This window comes from Aegilops tauschii, chromosome 3 (genome assembly GCF_002575655.3).
Source record: "Aegilops tauschii subsp. strangulata cultivar AL8/78 chromosome 3, Aet v6.0, whole genome shotgun sequence".
Taxonomy (NCBI): domain Eukaryota; kingdom Viridiplantae; phylum Streptophyta; class Magnoliopsida; order Poales; family Poaceae; genus Aegilops; species Aegilops tauschii.
The window spans coordinates 960807-973586 of record NC_053037.3 but is presented as its reverse complement, the minus strand read 5'-3'; the positions used below and the strand labels follow the sequence as shown (position 1 = coordinate 973586).

Genomic DNA, 12780 nt, shown 5'->3' with positions numbered 1-12780 from the left:
AGACACAAGCTTTTTGGATGAGCAAGCAAAGAAGTGGCTTGAGGAAAAAAAGAAAGAGATCAATGAACATAGGGACTACAAGGCCGCAAGAGGGACGATGGCAGCAGCGGACGGGGCGGAGCAGGCGACGCCGATGACGTCCGATGAGTGATCCATCATGTTTGGCAGCCATGGCCCGGATTTGAATTTCATTTTGGCACGTCCAGTTGTTGGACTGTGATTTATTTTCCTTTTTAGCATTGTTGAATTATTGAATTATGATGAATTTGTGTTGTATGATCCATGTGCACGGATTGCATGGTGTTGAGGGTTTTGATTTGAGTAGTGCCCGGCAAGACGTATGAGGAGCCAGCCGGTGTTGTCCGCGGACATGCCCGGACGTGTCCGCGAATGTTTAGGGGATAAGAATTTGCCAAGTCCGGCTGTAGATGCTCTTACATGCACAAATATCACAATTTTGTTTGGTGACCACAAGGAAACGATACATCATTTATTTCTCAGGTGACCACTAGTCGAGTTATTATAGCAAATCCCCGCAAAACAAAAAATTATTATAGCAAACAGTATATGTGTCCTTTAACGCATCTGCAGCTAATATTATCTCCAATCTGTTTGATAACTGCCTAGGTGGGGTTGAGCCTGATAAAATGGACACAAATTCAAGTGGGAGTTCCTAGATTACTTTAGGCTAGCTGGTGACGCCTTCTTTCTTCTCTCATATAAATGCTGGTTTTGGTATGTTCCTCTTTGTCCCATGCTCTCTCTGACGCCACTGAAGAAAGGACGCACGCGCGCAGAGAAATGAAGAAGATCCACACAGACAGAGTGCTCTCCATGCCGCTGGCTCGTACTCATCGATGTCCCTCTCGTGGTACATCATCGATCTCCGTGCAGCATCTTCTGTTTCCTTCTCTTCTGTGCTGGCCGGCAGCCTCTCTCGACCGATCCACGGCCTGTACATCCACGGGTACCCATGTGAGTTGTGACAGCATATATACGGATGCGTGCATGGATGCATATATCTGTCGGTTTCTTTCGCAACGAATAAGATATTCTTATGGAAACTCTAGTAGTAGTTATTTCTTCTTCTTTTTTTGCGTGAAAGTTCTTTCTTCTTTTATTAGAAAGAAAAGAGTTGGGATATTTCTCTACATGTAGTCCATGCCAAAATTAATGTGCATATCCTTTTAAATATCAAAATATCAAAAAAAATCTAGTAACTCAATCCTTCTTGGCTGATCAGACTATAATTGTTTTAGCCTACTTAGCTTAGCCATTATAAGTTTGGATAATTTTAATAAGTTAGCCCACTCACGATCAGTCAAAACCATCCAAACATAAAACAGCTAGGCAAAATCGGTTGAAATTCGCTAGATTGATCAACAAAAATGGACTGAATTACTGGAAGTTTTCACATTTTTTTGGAAGAAACAAATTTCCAATATTTTAATATTTTTTCAGAGAGCTCGGCAAGTCGTTCCTCTAGTTACTTAACGTATGTGACCTACACCTGATATTTATCACTAAGTGACTAATCAGAGAAATTTATGTTTTCTGTTACCGATTAGTTCTAGACTTATAGCTTTTTCTTAAGATCCCGTTGAGCTGTTTTCGTTTTGTTACATCCTCGACTCAAAATATAGCGTATTTGTGTAATTTTCACTTTGATATATTTAGTATTCAAAGTGACCAAATAACTACGAGTATTTTATGTATCTCTCATGTCAAAAAATAAATCCAAACTAATATCAATTTTTTTGTCTCCAAACTAATATCAATTAATATATCAAAAATAAATAAGGCAAATTTACCATTGATTATTTTCATGGGCCTAATTGGCAGCCCAGCCTGAACTGCCTATATTGGCGAGTTGAGTTTCAATTTTGGGGATGAATTTTGGTGGCATGATTGATACCTATTGTATATATGCCTTTCTATAATTTTTGTTGCTTTTACAGTGAGTTTTTTAGATCTAGGAGCATCGCGAGTATTCAGGAGTACAACATAAGTTCTCGACTAGCCCCCTAACTAATTACCAAAATAATAGCATGTTCTCTTTTCTGAACGTTTTAGTATGGGTGCATGCATGAAAAATATCCGATGGATGCATGGTCCGGAAGGAAGCGGGAAAAAACTGGTTCGATATTTCTGTGGAAGCTCGCTAGCTTTCCTGAGCTTCTCTGTCACGAAATCCAGAGCGGGGCAAGGGCGATAGATCTGCACAAGCATGCAGTCCAGACAGTAGTGTAGGCAGATAACACGAAAGCCAATGCAGCATCCGTCTACAGCGCTAGCTACGTACCAATGCATTCATATCGATCTACAGCGTATACACCGCTGCACAGAACAAGGACCATGCGTGATACACCCAATTGGTTAAGTTTCGTGAGCTAGCTTTAGCTATCTTAGTGTGGTCCTGTGGTAGCCATCTGGATCCACACATTTGTGTATCAATAATTGAGGTTTTGCAGCAAAGGAAGGTATATGAAGGCAATTGCAGTGAATGTACCGCGTCGTCATCCATTGTCCCCTTATACATGGTTGACATATATATGTACTTTGGTAGTAGTATTGTGTTAGCTTGTGTAACTTTGTTGATGTTTTGTAATTTTTTTACGCTTCACTCACTATTTATCTTCCATCACTCTATAGTTAAACTGTCATGATGCCCATTTTTATATTGCATTGCCGAGTCTTCCCAAAGTGGCCCTGCATATTTGTGCTTGAGCACGATTCCAATTCACATGTTCCTCATCAACTCCAATCATGCGCCGTGGTTAGGAATTCTCCAGTCAAAAATACCATGCGAGCACCCATGATGTTAGAAGCAAAAAAATAAACAAATAAATCCCGTGTTATTAAAGCGCCCAGGGAGAATTCTCCTTTTCCGCCATGAAGGGAAATTTTTTTGCTTGGTTTGAAAATCTTGGAGACATGTGGTCCCATAGGGTTTCAGATGTAAACCATGCATGTGGCAGGCGCCATTGGGACAGCTCTCCACACGCACGCTGAATTAGTACAGTCTCTTTGTTGCTGATACACGCTGAGTCAAATCTGAAAATGCCACTCGAGACCTTTTAATCGCTTTCACAATCAGTTTCCCACTTGTCAATCACAAGCCACAAAGAGAGGAGGACATGCATGATACTAGTACACATCTGTACACGCAGCACAGTTTCATCATCTTCTGATCATTACATCAGATACGTGCTGGACAGGAGTAGGCAAGTACTATTGGTGCACCGCAAGCAGTGGAGACCACCGCCTGGCGTTGCCAAATACAGCCCATCACCACATCGCTTTCATGTTCCCCACAATAAACCACGCAGGCCCCTACTACTACGGAGACAGTTCTGCATAGCATTGCCCAATTCTTTTTGTCACCGTTAAAGAAAGATATTTCCTTTCATTTCTGTGAACAGAGATAGACTATACTACTGTCGACCCTCGCGTCGCCCGACCTGGGTGACTCGGGGAACCCAGCCGCCGCTAGCCTGCCACCCCTCCTCTCGCCCACCCCCGCGTCACCGATTGCGGACGGCCAGCCGGCAAAGCCTCACCTGGCCCTGGGATGGTAGCGGCGGGGCCGGTCTACCCCTTCCCTTCCGACCCACCTCTTCCCCTCAGATCCGTTCCAGGAGACGCTCACGAAGGCGCTCTACCTCGCTAGCATGGGCACCATCGCCTTCTGGAGTTCCAGAATGCTCCGCTGGAGATCTTCAGTCCGGATGGCTTCAGGAGGGTGTGACGCGAAGTTTTGTTGTCTATTGACATTATGGGGCATGTCGGTATTTTGATTTTCATGGTGAAGACAGTGGCGAAGAACATCATGGTGGCTGAGCTCTAAGGCCTAGCTAGTAATGGCGGATCGAGTTGAGGCGATGATGCCTTTACTTGGTGATTGGTGACTCGTAGCAGCAGCATCGGCAAGTGGGTGCGGCAGCACAAGTGGAGTACAGAGTCTTAGATTTCATGGTGAAAACCAAAGCTCTGGCCTTAATTGGTTGTGCATGACAGTGTCCTGGTTGAAGGCATTATTTTGAGAGCGCGGATTCTCTCCAAGGTGAAAACCTAAGATCTATGATCGGGCGATGACGAGCGCTTGTGCACTGTTTCCTTCTTGAAGACGTCGTTTTTGGAGAATTTGGACTTCGGTTGTTGTCATGGTGATGGTACGTGTTGCAGCTATAAGGAATTCATCATTGTAGCGGGATATTTCATTATCTTCTTCTTCTTTTTGTCTTTTGGCTGTGTCCATCCATAATGTCTTTACGACATTTCATTGTTGCACACTACTAGGAAAAGGGCGCACCAGACATGTGGTGCGCCACTACTATATAGCAGTGGCGCACCATGTGTTGGTGCGTCATTAGTGTCCAAATACTAATGGCGCACCACATTCACGGTGCGCCACTAGTAACATTTTTTTTCAAAACTAGTAATGGCGCATCGGGGATAGTGCGCCATTACTAGTTAAACTAGTAATGGCGCACCGCATCCACGGTGCGCCACTAGTAATTTTTTTTCAAATTTTTTTAATTTTTTTTCAAAACTACTAATGGCGCATCGTGTGAGTGGTGCGCCATTACTAGTTTCCACGGCACCCCCTGTGGACCGCCTTTTCAGTTTTAGAAAAAATAAAAGAAAATGATGGAAATGTCAAAAAATAAAAGAAAATAAGTGTCCCGTGTGATATGTGGTCTATTTGTTGGGAAAATTTACAAATATGAATTTCGACTTTATTTACAAAATCTTTCTGGAATTTGTAAAATGGGCATAACTTTTGCATACGAACTCGGATTAAAAAGTTTTTTATATGAAAAATCATCTACTCAAAAAGATACATCGGAATTTAACCGGGGGAACCCCGTTAAACATTTTCAGAATCCTCAAAAACCTAACAGAAAAAAAGTTACGGGGCTTTTAAGATCCGGAGAGGCAAAAAAATTCAAAAAAAAACAAACTCAGTAATGGCGCACCTGCCCATGGTGCGCCATTACTATCTTCCCGCCTTCAAAATTTAAACTATATCAAAAAATAAAAATAAAATTAGTAATGGCGCACCTGCCCACGGTGCGCCATTACTATCTTCCCGCCTTCAAAATTCAAAATAAATCAAAAAAAATTAGTAATGGCGCACCTGCACACGATGCGCCATTACTATACCGTATATATGGCTGGGCGGGGTCCTCTCCTCCTTACCTCTTCATTGTTCTCCTCCACTCCACCTCTCCTACACTCCATCTCCTCCTCTCCTCCACTCCATCTCCCCTTCTCTCCTCCACCATACTCCCCTCCTTCTCTCTGGCGACCTCCTCCTCCTCCTCCTCTCCGGCGACCTCCTCCTCCTCCTCTCCGGCGACCTCCTCCTCCCTCCTCTCCTCCCCTCCCCTCACGGTTTCTCCTCCCTCCTCTCCGGTGATCTCCTCCTCCCTCCTCTCCGGTGATCTCCTCCTCCCTCATCTCCGGTGAGCTCCTCCTCTCCTCTCCTCCCCTCCCCTCATGGTTTCTCCTTCCTCCTCTCCGATGCTCCGGTGAACTCCTCTCCGGCGACCTCCTCCTCCTCTCCGGCGATGTAGGCGAGCGCCTCTCCGGTGACCTCCTCCTCCTCCTCTCCGGTGACCTCGGCCCTCCTCTCCGGCGAACTCCTCTCCGGCAAAAGAACACGGCAAAAGAACGTACAAGATCCAAAAACGAGAACAAAATTTGAAAAAATATCGTGCAAAAAAACGAGCAAAAAAAAGAGCAAAAATGGGCAAAAAAATCACGATCCAGATCCAAATTCAAAATTCAAAAATAGCAATGGCGCATCACCCCACAGTGCGCCATTAGTATGGCAAATCACATGTGTAAATATCGCCCCCTGGGAGGCACACTAATGGCGCATGTTGGTCTATACTAATGGCGCACGGCGTGATGCGCCATTAGTATACCAGATACTAATGGCGCACCACTGGTGCGCCATTAGTATTTAATACTAGTGGCATGGTACTAATGGCGCACCAGTAGTGCGCCATTAGTAGGCAAAACTGGTGTGCCACTAGTAGGCCTTTTCCTAGTAGTGGCAGAGGCTGGGTGTAATTGATATCTCAATGGCGAGCGCCCGCCCACCACTAGTAGCCATTCCTACCGTAGTGTGTTATTTGAAAGTGATTTGCATACTCTATTGTGATCACCCCTTGTTGGTTGCCCGTGGGATCCACTATCAAGAAGAGTATCCACGACTTCTTGGACCAATTTTTCATAGCACTTTACTAAGTCTGTTGGCCCCAATTCACTTCTTTTTAATAGATAGTCAAGATTATTGTTCCAATGGGTAACTCTCTTGTAAATTTCATTACTGTTTGAAGTCACTACTTTAACTCAAGACCTGTAAAAAAATAGGTCTCAAAGAAGCATATTTGGATCATACAAGACCGAATCTAGGAGGACGAGATAACATAAAACACATTTAAACATTAATATTTAAACACATACAACAAGCTAACAACACTTCTTACTATGAATTATGGTAGGTAATTATACCTTGAAGATCGGTCAACACTTTTTCCATACATGGAGAAGACACTTGGCAACTAGCTAATTAAGGTGTTTCCATCCGCTAGTCATAGCCAATTAATAAATACAAATTATGCATCCATGGGGTGTTTATTTTATACAGTTCGTTGTTATATTATGTTGTGTGTGTGTGTGTGCGCGCGCGCGTGTGCGTGTGCGCGTGCGTGCGCGTGCGCGTGTGCGTGTGCGTGTGCGTGTGTGTGTGTGCAAATTGAGTTACTATCGTACCAATGCTCCTAGTCGTTCAGAAATTCTTGAATCATCTATGCCAATTCTGGTGCTGAAGGCCTGCACAATACGGAGAGGAATTTATTAAATTAATTAACTTAACTTGATTCAAAGTAGATAAGTTATAATTGTGTACTTAGATGGAAGTTAATCCTCCACACAAGATAAAAATAATTTTCACCCGCATCTAATTAAATTACATACATCTAGCCAGTGGAGAGGGAAAAGAAAGAAACTTATTAAGACTGTATGGCACGTGTCTACATCTGAGGGTTGTTTTCAAACAATCTTGCTCTCTTTCCCCTTTTTCTACCTTGCTATTGTTCTAAACTTTACAAAAATGATTAGAAAGGAATCAGTGGTTCCACATTTTCACGTACATGAACATTAACAGCCTCTATTTTTAAAAGGAATCTTGTTTTGTGCCTTTTACTTGTGTATATGTCATTAATTCAGTTTAGTGTTACATTAGAAAAAAACATTATCCCTAAATAAGTCAGAAAATTTACTTTTATAAGGTTATCAATCAAACAGTCCGAAAAGAAAAAAACTTCTGACACAAAAATCATTTCATTAAGAAACTAATGCTTTTAAGTATGATTCTAATGATACCATTTCTTGCAACATAGACAATATTTCATTGGTCTAATTAATTATTGGTCAAAAGATGAATCCGGACTCATGCGTGCCATACATTTTGCAGTATAGTTGTATTTACTTGTTGCAAACACAAAAGGTTATACCTACGTTTATACGTACCCGGGAGTATATAGTATAAAATATTTTGTGGCCAACAACGGAGTGATTGGCGTTGATAATGTCGGCCCCTTCTTCCTCCAGGATGGTTATCACCTCATGGAGCTTGATCGGCCTCTCTGTGTTGCATATCAGTCTCACCTCCATGCTTGAATCATCGGGTTGCCGCACTTCCACTACCGGTGCCGATGCCTCCAATTTTTTTACCCCATCCAGCGAAGCACCACTACTCGTGGTAATGGCCATCGAGATGCCACTAACTCCTCGTAAGGTAGCCGCGGCTTGTGCAGCGGCCTTCTTATGTTGTAGCTCATCAACCCTCTCCTTGAGCTTCTTGATGTATGATGCTGCGACATCCAGGCTGCCTAGCTGGGTCATTGTATCCTACACATGTATTTAAGGCACAACAATATGAAAATAATATGGCAGCAAATTTTTTATTTATTTCATAACATGATTTCCTTGGCCCAGATAGCCCTTCCTTCCCTAGATAATGGAAAAGTTTTTTTTTTCGTGTATGTATGGTGGTTCACACGACTGCACATAACAAACCTTCTGGGTTTAAAAGTTATATTACCCAAATCATCACATGTAAACCAATTGTGGATTTGCTTTAATCCATAATTTGTTTGTACTTTGTAGTTGGTTTCGACCGTACGTCAACATGTCATGAGCTTCAAAAGTAGTTCACCCCCATGAATGGTTTCAATAGCAGTTTCTAGCACATGGTTAATTAACTGAGCATGTTTTGCATTAACAGCCACATAAGACATCCCGTCTCATGGATGCACCTGCCAAAACAGTATTATATGCATTCTCTTATAAGTCTTATTTGTAAATATGTGAATTCAGAGCAGGAGTACTTTTGCAAGTTTGCAAGATTGCAAGATAATCATAATAATTCTTGCAAGCAGCAAACTCAACGACTTTGTATTTCAAACGTGGCATTAGCTTAGATATTTCCTAAGAACTATTGGGGCTATATTTTCGTAATGCGGCAGAGAAAATGAAATGGGTGGAAACCAACAGTGGCGGTGTCAGGGTCCAATTCCTGTAGTGTCAAGCTTCACAAACGGTAAAAGAAAAATTGAATTGTTTGGATTGCTTACCACTTATGTCACGTGATTTCACAAACGGGAAATTTTGTAGACAAATTTAATACGAAAAGAAAATATCATAACTTAGTTTGAACTTATTTATTGTAGTAGCAGCCCTTAGCTGGAACATATTCTTGTGATAATGCAAAATTTATTTTAGCGGCGATCCTTGACATGCTAAATCCATGTCTAGTCGCTTGACTAAATGCCTGTAGAACTCGATATCTATGGCCCGTTGATACAATATTTCAAGTGATGAGAAAGACTGTACTAAGGGCCATTGCATTTATTTATTTCAACTATGAGGGTAACTGGATCTGTATACTGTATATAGTACCTAGAGTGAAAATCAATGCCCAACAAATTAACATTCGCCACATACATATTGAGGATATATATGCTCATTTTTTGATGGACTGGGATGAGATCATGATACAAACATGGAAAATTGGAGAGAGAAAACTAGCTAGGTATCACAGTGTGCAGCTATATGCAATGAGGAAAAAAATAACATGAGAAGAGAAGTGTGTTCTTAATTAGTTCTTACAGCGTGGGGGTTGTGTTCTTTGGGGATGAGGGACGCGAGCTTATCGCAAAGCGCCTTCATGCGCTGCCTCCTCTCCTTCTCCGAGTCCTTCTTCTCCACCAGTATCATTGCCGCCGCTGCTGTGCCGCTGCTCGCCCTATTCCTCTTCCCGCCCCTCGCCGGCTTCGCCTTCACCGCCATCTAGCCACGAGGTAGGTAGAGAGATCGATGAGCATGCCGTGTCAATGTGTGTGGATAGAAATGCAACCAAGAAGAAGAAGAAGAAGAAGAAGAAGAAGAAGATACCGAGGTGCAGGCAGCTGCTAGCTTCATGGCGGCAGGTGTAGCTAGGCAGGATGTGATGGAGGAAGAAGAACAAGTGCGTGCGTGGCCTGGCCTAAATGGGTGTGCTGTACTGATAAGGGGCCGGCCGGGAGGCCTATGGGAGTATGGGAAATATGCTATATATAGGGAGCTAGCTAGTAGTATTAAAATACGTGTATGTACATTTTCTCCAAAAGAAATGTACGTATACACGGGCGTGTGGCTCAGAGGTGAGATGCTGTACGTACAGATGCTATTGGTTTCAGAGGGTGCATGCACCGATCGAGAAATATCAACGACACTGCATTCAATGCGGTGACAAAGGTGACAGCAGCGTGTATATGGATCTATTGGTTGAAACACGATCGAGCGTATAATTCTGAGGCCGTGGGCGGTACAGGAACGTCTTGCATGATTGAGGACAAGTGAGAATGGGGGCTTCTGCCATATGTACCTAGGCATTGCTGCCCTTCACCACAATAACACTGGCTACTACTACCAAAGATCTAAAACCAGTGATACAATAAAACCTGCTACTACTAGTAACAAAATGGTCATGCGAATATAATTGCAACTGTCTTCCTTTCGTCCACTTTAAAAAATGAGGAAGGAATGATATACTTTTTCCTCGCACCAATTGTTATTAACTTAAATGTTCGCGGACAATGGTTACTATGCATGCTAACTAGATGCGTGTAGCTCTAAAGGACAATATTTAGAGAAAATGCATCACAAGAATATGTGTCGCGGTAGTTCACAAAAAAAAAAAAAAGAGTATGTGTCGCGGTAACTTAAAAATGTCTTGGGTGTCGTTGGAGGTGATGCCATTGTAGATAACCTAGGTAGGCATGAGTTTTTGATATTTGATTTCACTTTTCAAGCCCATGTTACATAGTAAGAATCATTTCTCTAGCTAGGGCAAAAAAGGCATCAACTAGATGAGGTATCATTGCTGCAAATTATGTGCTGGTCTTGGTCCATTCAACAAGGACAGCTAGTTAGCATGTCAACTACAATATTTAGATCTATCACAAAGAGTGTGCGTCCTTCAATTCAACCTTTTCTGTTTCTTTGCGTGAAAACAGATATTTGTAGTAGAAACTTGAGATTAACATAATTATTACTGGTTACACTTGCCAAGATCTACCTAGCTTAAGCATTTGATTTTTGCCTTTTTTCTAACGGATTTGCTGCCGACTAGTCCACTGGATCTTTTCCCGTTGCTAGTCGACTAGTATTTTGGCAATTTTTTAATTGATTTATTTATAGTTGCATTCGACATCAGTTACATATTTCAAATGCAAGTGCTATATTTGTAATGTATTGTGCAAATTTGAACTTTATACCTTTATCTTTCATTAATACCCATTTATTCTTTATTTTTCTCATATTTGTAATTTCAGCCTATACTAATTCCGCATTTGTAAATTCATTCATTTTGTTTTAATTTGTGCAATCACCTGTACTTAGTTCTCAGCCGACTAATAGGATACAAATACATGGCTGGTTTGAAGTGGAACTGTTCTATAATGCAGAAGTTCGTGGGTAGAGCAATACCGTAGATAGGCTTGATAGATGGCTAGCTGCTGATGGCGATAACCGCCGACACAGCCGAACCAGAGCAACATGTGTAGGCTCTGCTATGCAAACATGAGTGACATATTATGTAGTAAGTGAATCAAATTTTGCCCCACAAATGCACTAAGTTATAAACGACTTGGATGTCCACCCGCGCCTACGCACGCAGCTCTGCTAATTCATGACTTCAGATATTATTATTGTTGTTCCTTTCAAGGCCATATTTTCTATACCCCTATATAGTGTGCCAATAACTTTGAAAGATGGTCACTGGATGAAGCCACTCCGATGGTGCAGAGATGGCAAATCCGAAGAGTACTATCCGTTGGATATCATCTACATTCCACCAGATTATGCCACATGTACAATCTAAAACACTCCATGGTTGAACTTAAGCATAATGCACAAAACTCAAAACACAAGCACTTCTCCTTTGTTCTAGAATCTTCCGTATCATAATTGCCTAAACTTTATTTTCTAAATGAATTGTGATTATTTATTTTTTACAATGCACAATTCCATGAATCTTAAAATGGATTATTTTTTATAAAACTAATTGATTTTGAATGAGATGAACTATAAGAATTAAACGAACATCTTCATCGTGCATATATGACTCAAAACTTACATGCTATAGTGTGGTATTTATTCATAATTTGGTTGCCAAATCTCATACGTACAATGCACGTGTACCTTACTAGTATAATAAAATGCATAGGCAACCATATTGAATGGTACATAAAACGCCATCGCCTAGATGAGGTATCACCACTGCAGATCGTTTGCTGGCCTTGGACCATACAACAAGGACCGCTAGATAGCATGTCAACTACAACATTTGCAAGCCCACAAAAAAAAAATACAACATTTGGAAGATGCAACCCTTTTAGTTTGTTTGTTTCCTTACTTGGAAAGCAAGAGTTTGCAGAAACGTCAACTTTACTTTACTATTATTAATAGCTATTTTCTTTCTTTTTTTACTTTTAAACGTAGGTTTGATTTAAAAATAGTCGATACATTTTATCCTGCTGTTGTGCACCCACCGGCGGGAGAGGGAAGCAGAGCTGCGTGCGTAGGCGCGGGTGACGCAAGCAGGGGTGACGTGTGCACCAAGTGTAGCAGTCAAACCTGTAGCTGTTTTTGAGATGTCCGTTGAATAAAACTCATCGACGTAGCCAGATGGGGCTCTCGCTCGCTGACACTCGTCGACCTGCAAGCCAGGCCAAGAAGCTTACATTGACGGATATGGAGCTACATATGTATCGTTTTCTGTCATATCAAGATATTCTTACAGAAGTTAGGGGTGGTTTCTTCTATCGGAAACAAAAAGGCATCTCCACAAAGACGTTGCCACAAAGCAGAGCCAAAAGGCTTTTTGTCCAAAGAAGAAGAAGCGACAAGGCGGATTCCTACTGCATTGAAGTTGACTGCCCGTCCGTCCGCCTGCCGACACTGAAAAGGTGTGAGGGCCGAGAAACCCAGTCTAGATGCCCGCGTTCAAACCGCCGCTTGGTCTTCCCGGGGTTGCCCACTTTATAAGAAAGGCATCTATGGCACAACCCACACCACCTCCGAGCCACATCTCCGGTAGTACGACCGCCGGCGCACCCGGTTACCTCTCCTCCTCCGCCTCCTCCTCCTCCGACACAATGCCGATACCCATAAAGGGTGACGAAAGAGCCTCTCGCCACAACGTTGGCACGAGATTGTCCG

General features: G+C 42.3%; 1 protein-coding gene across 1 annotated transcript; it reads right to left on the bottom strand.

Moving 5' to 3' along the window:
- Window positions 1-6332: 6332 nt before the first annotated feature.
- Window positions 6333-9619, bottom strand: LOC109776586 (transcription factor bHLH168). Its single transcript, XM_020335246.4, has 4 exons — window positions 9472-9619; window positions 9187-9366; window positions 7546-7926; window positions 6333-6846 (listed from the first exon to the last, which is right to left on the bottom strand). The coding sequence occupies exons 1-4, from the start codon at window positions 9496-9498 to the stop codon at window positions 6778-6780; spliced, it is 657 nt and encodes a 218-aa protein (XP_020190835.1). The 5' UTR covers window positions 9499-9619; the 3' UTR covers window positions 6333-6777.
- Between the last annotated feature and the right edge of the window lie 3161 nt (window positions 9620-12780).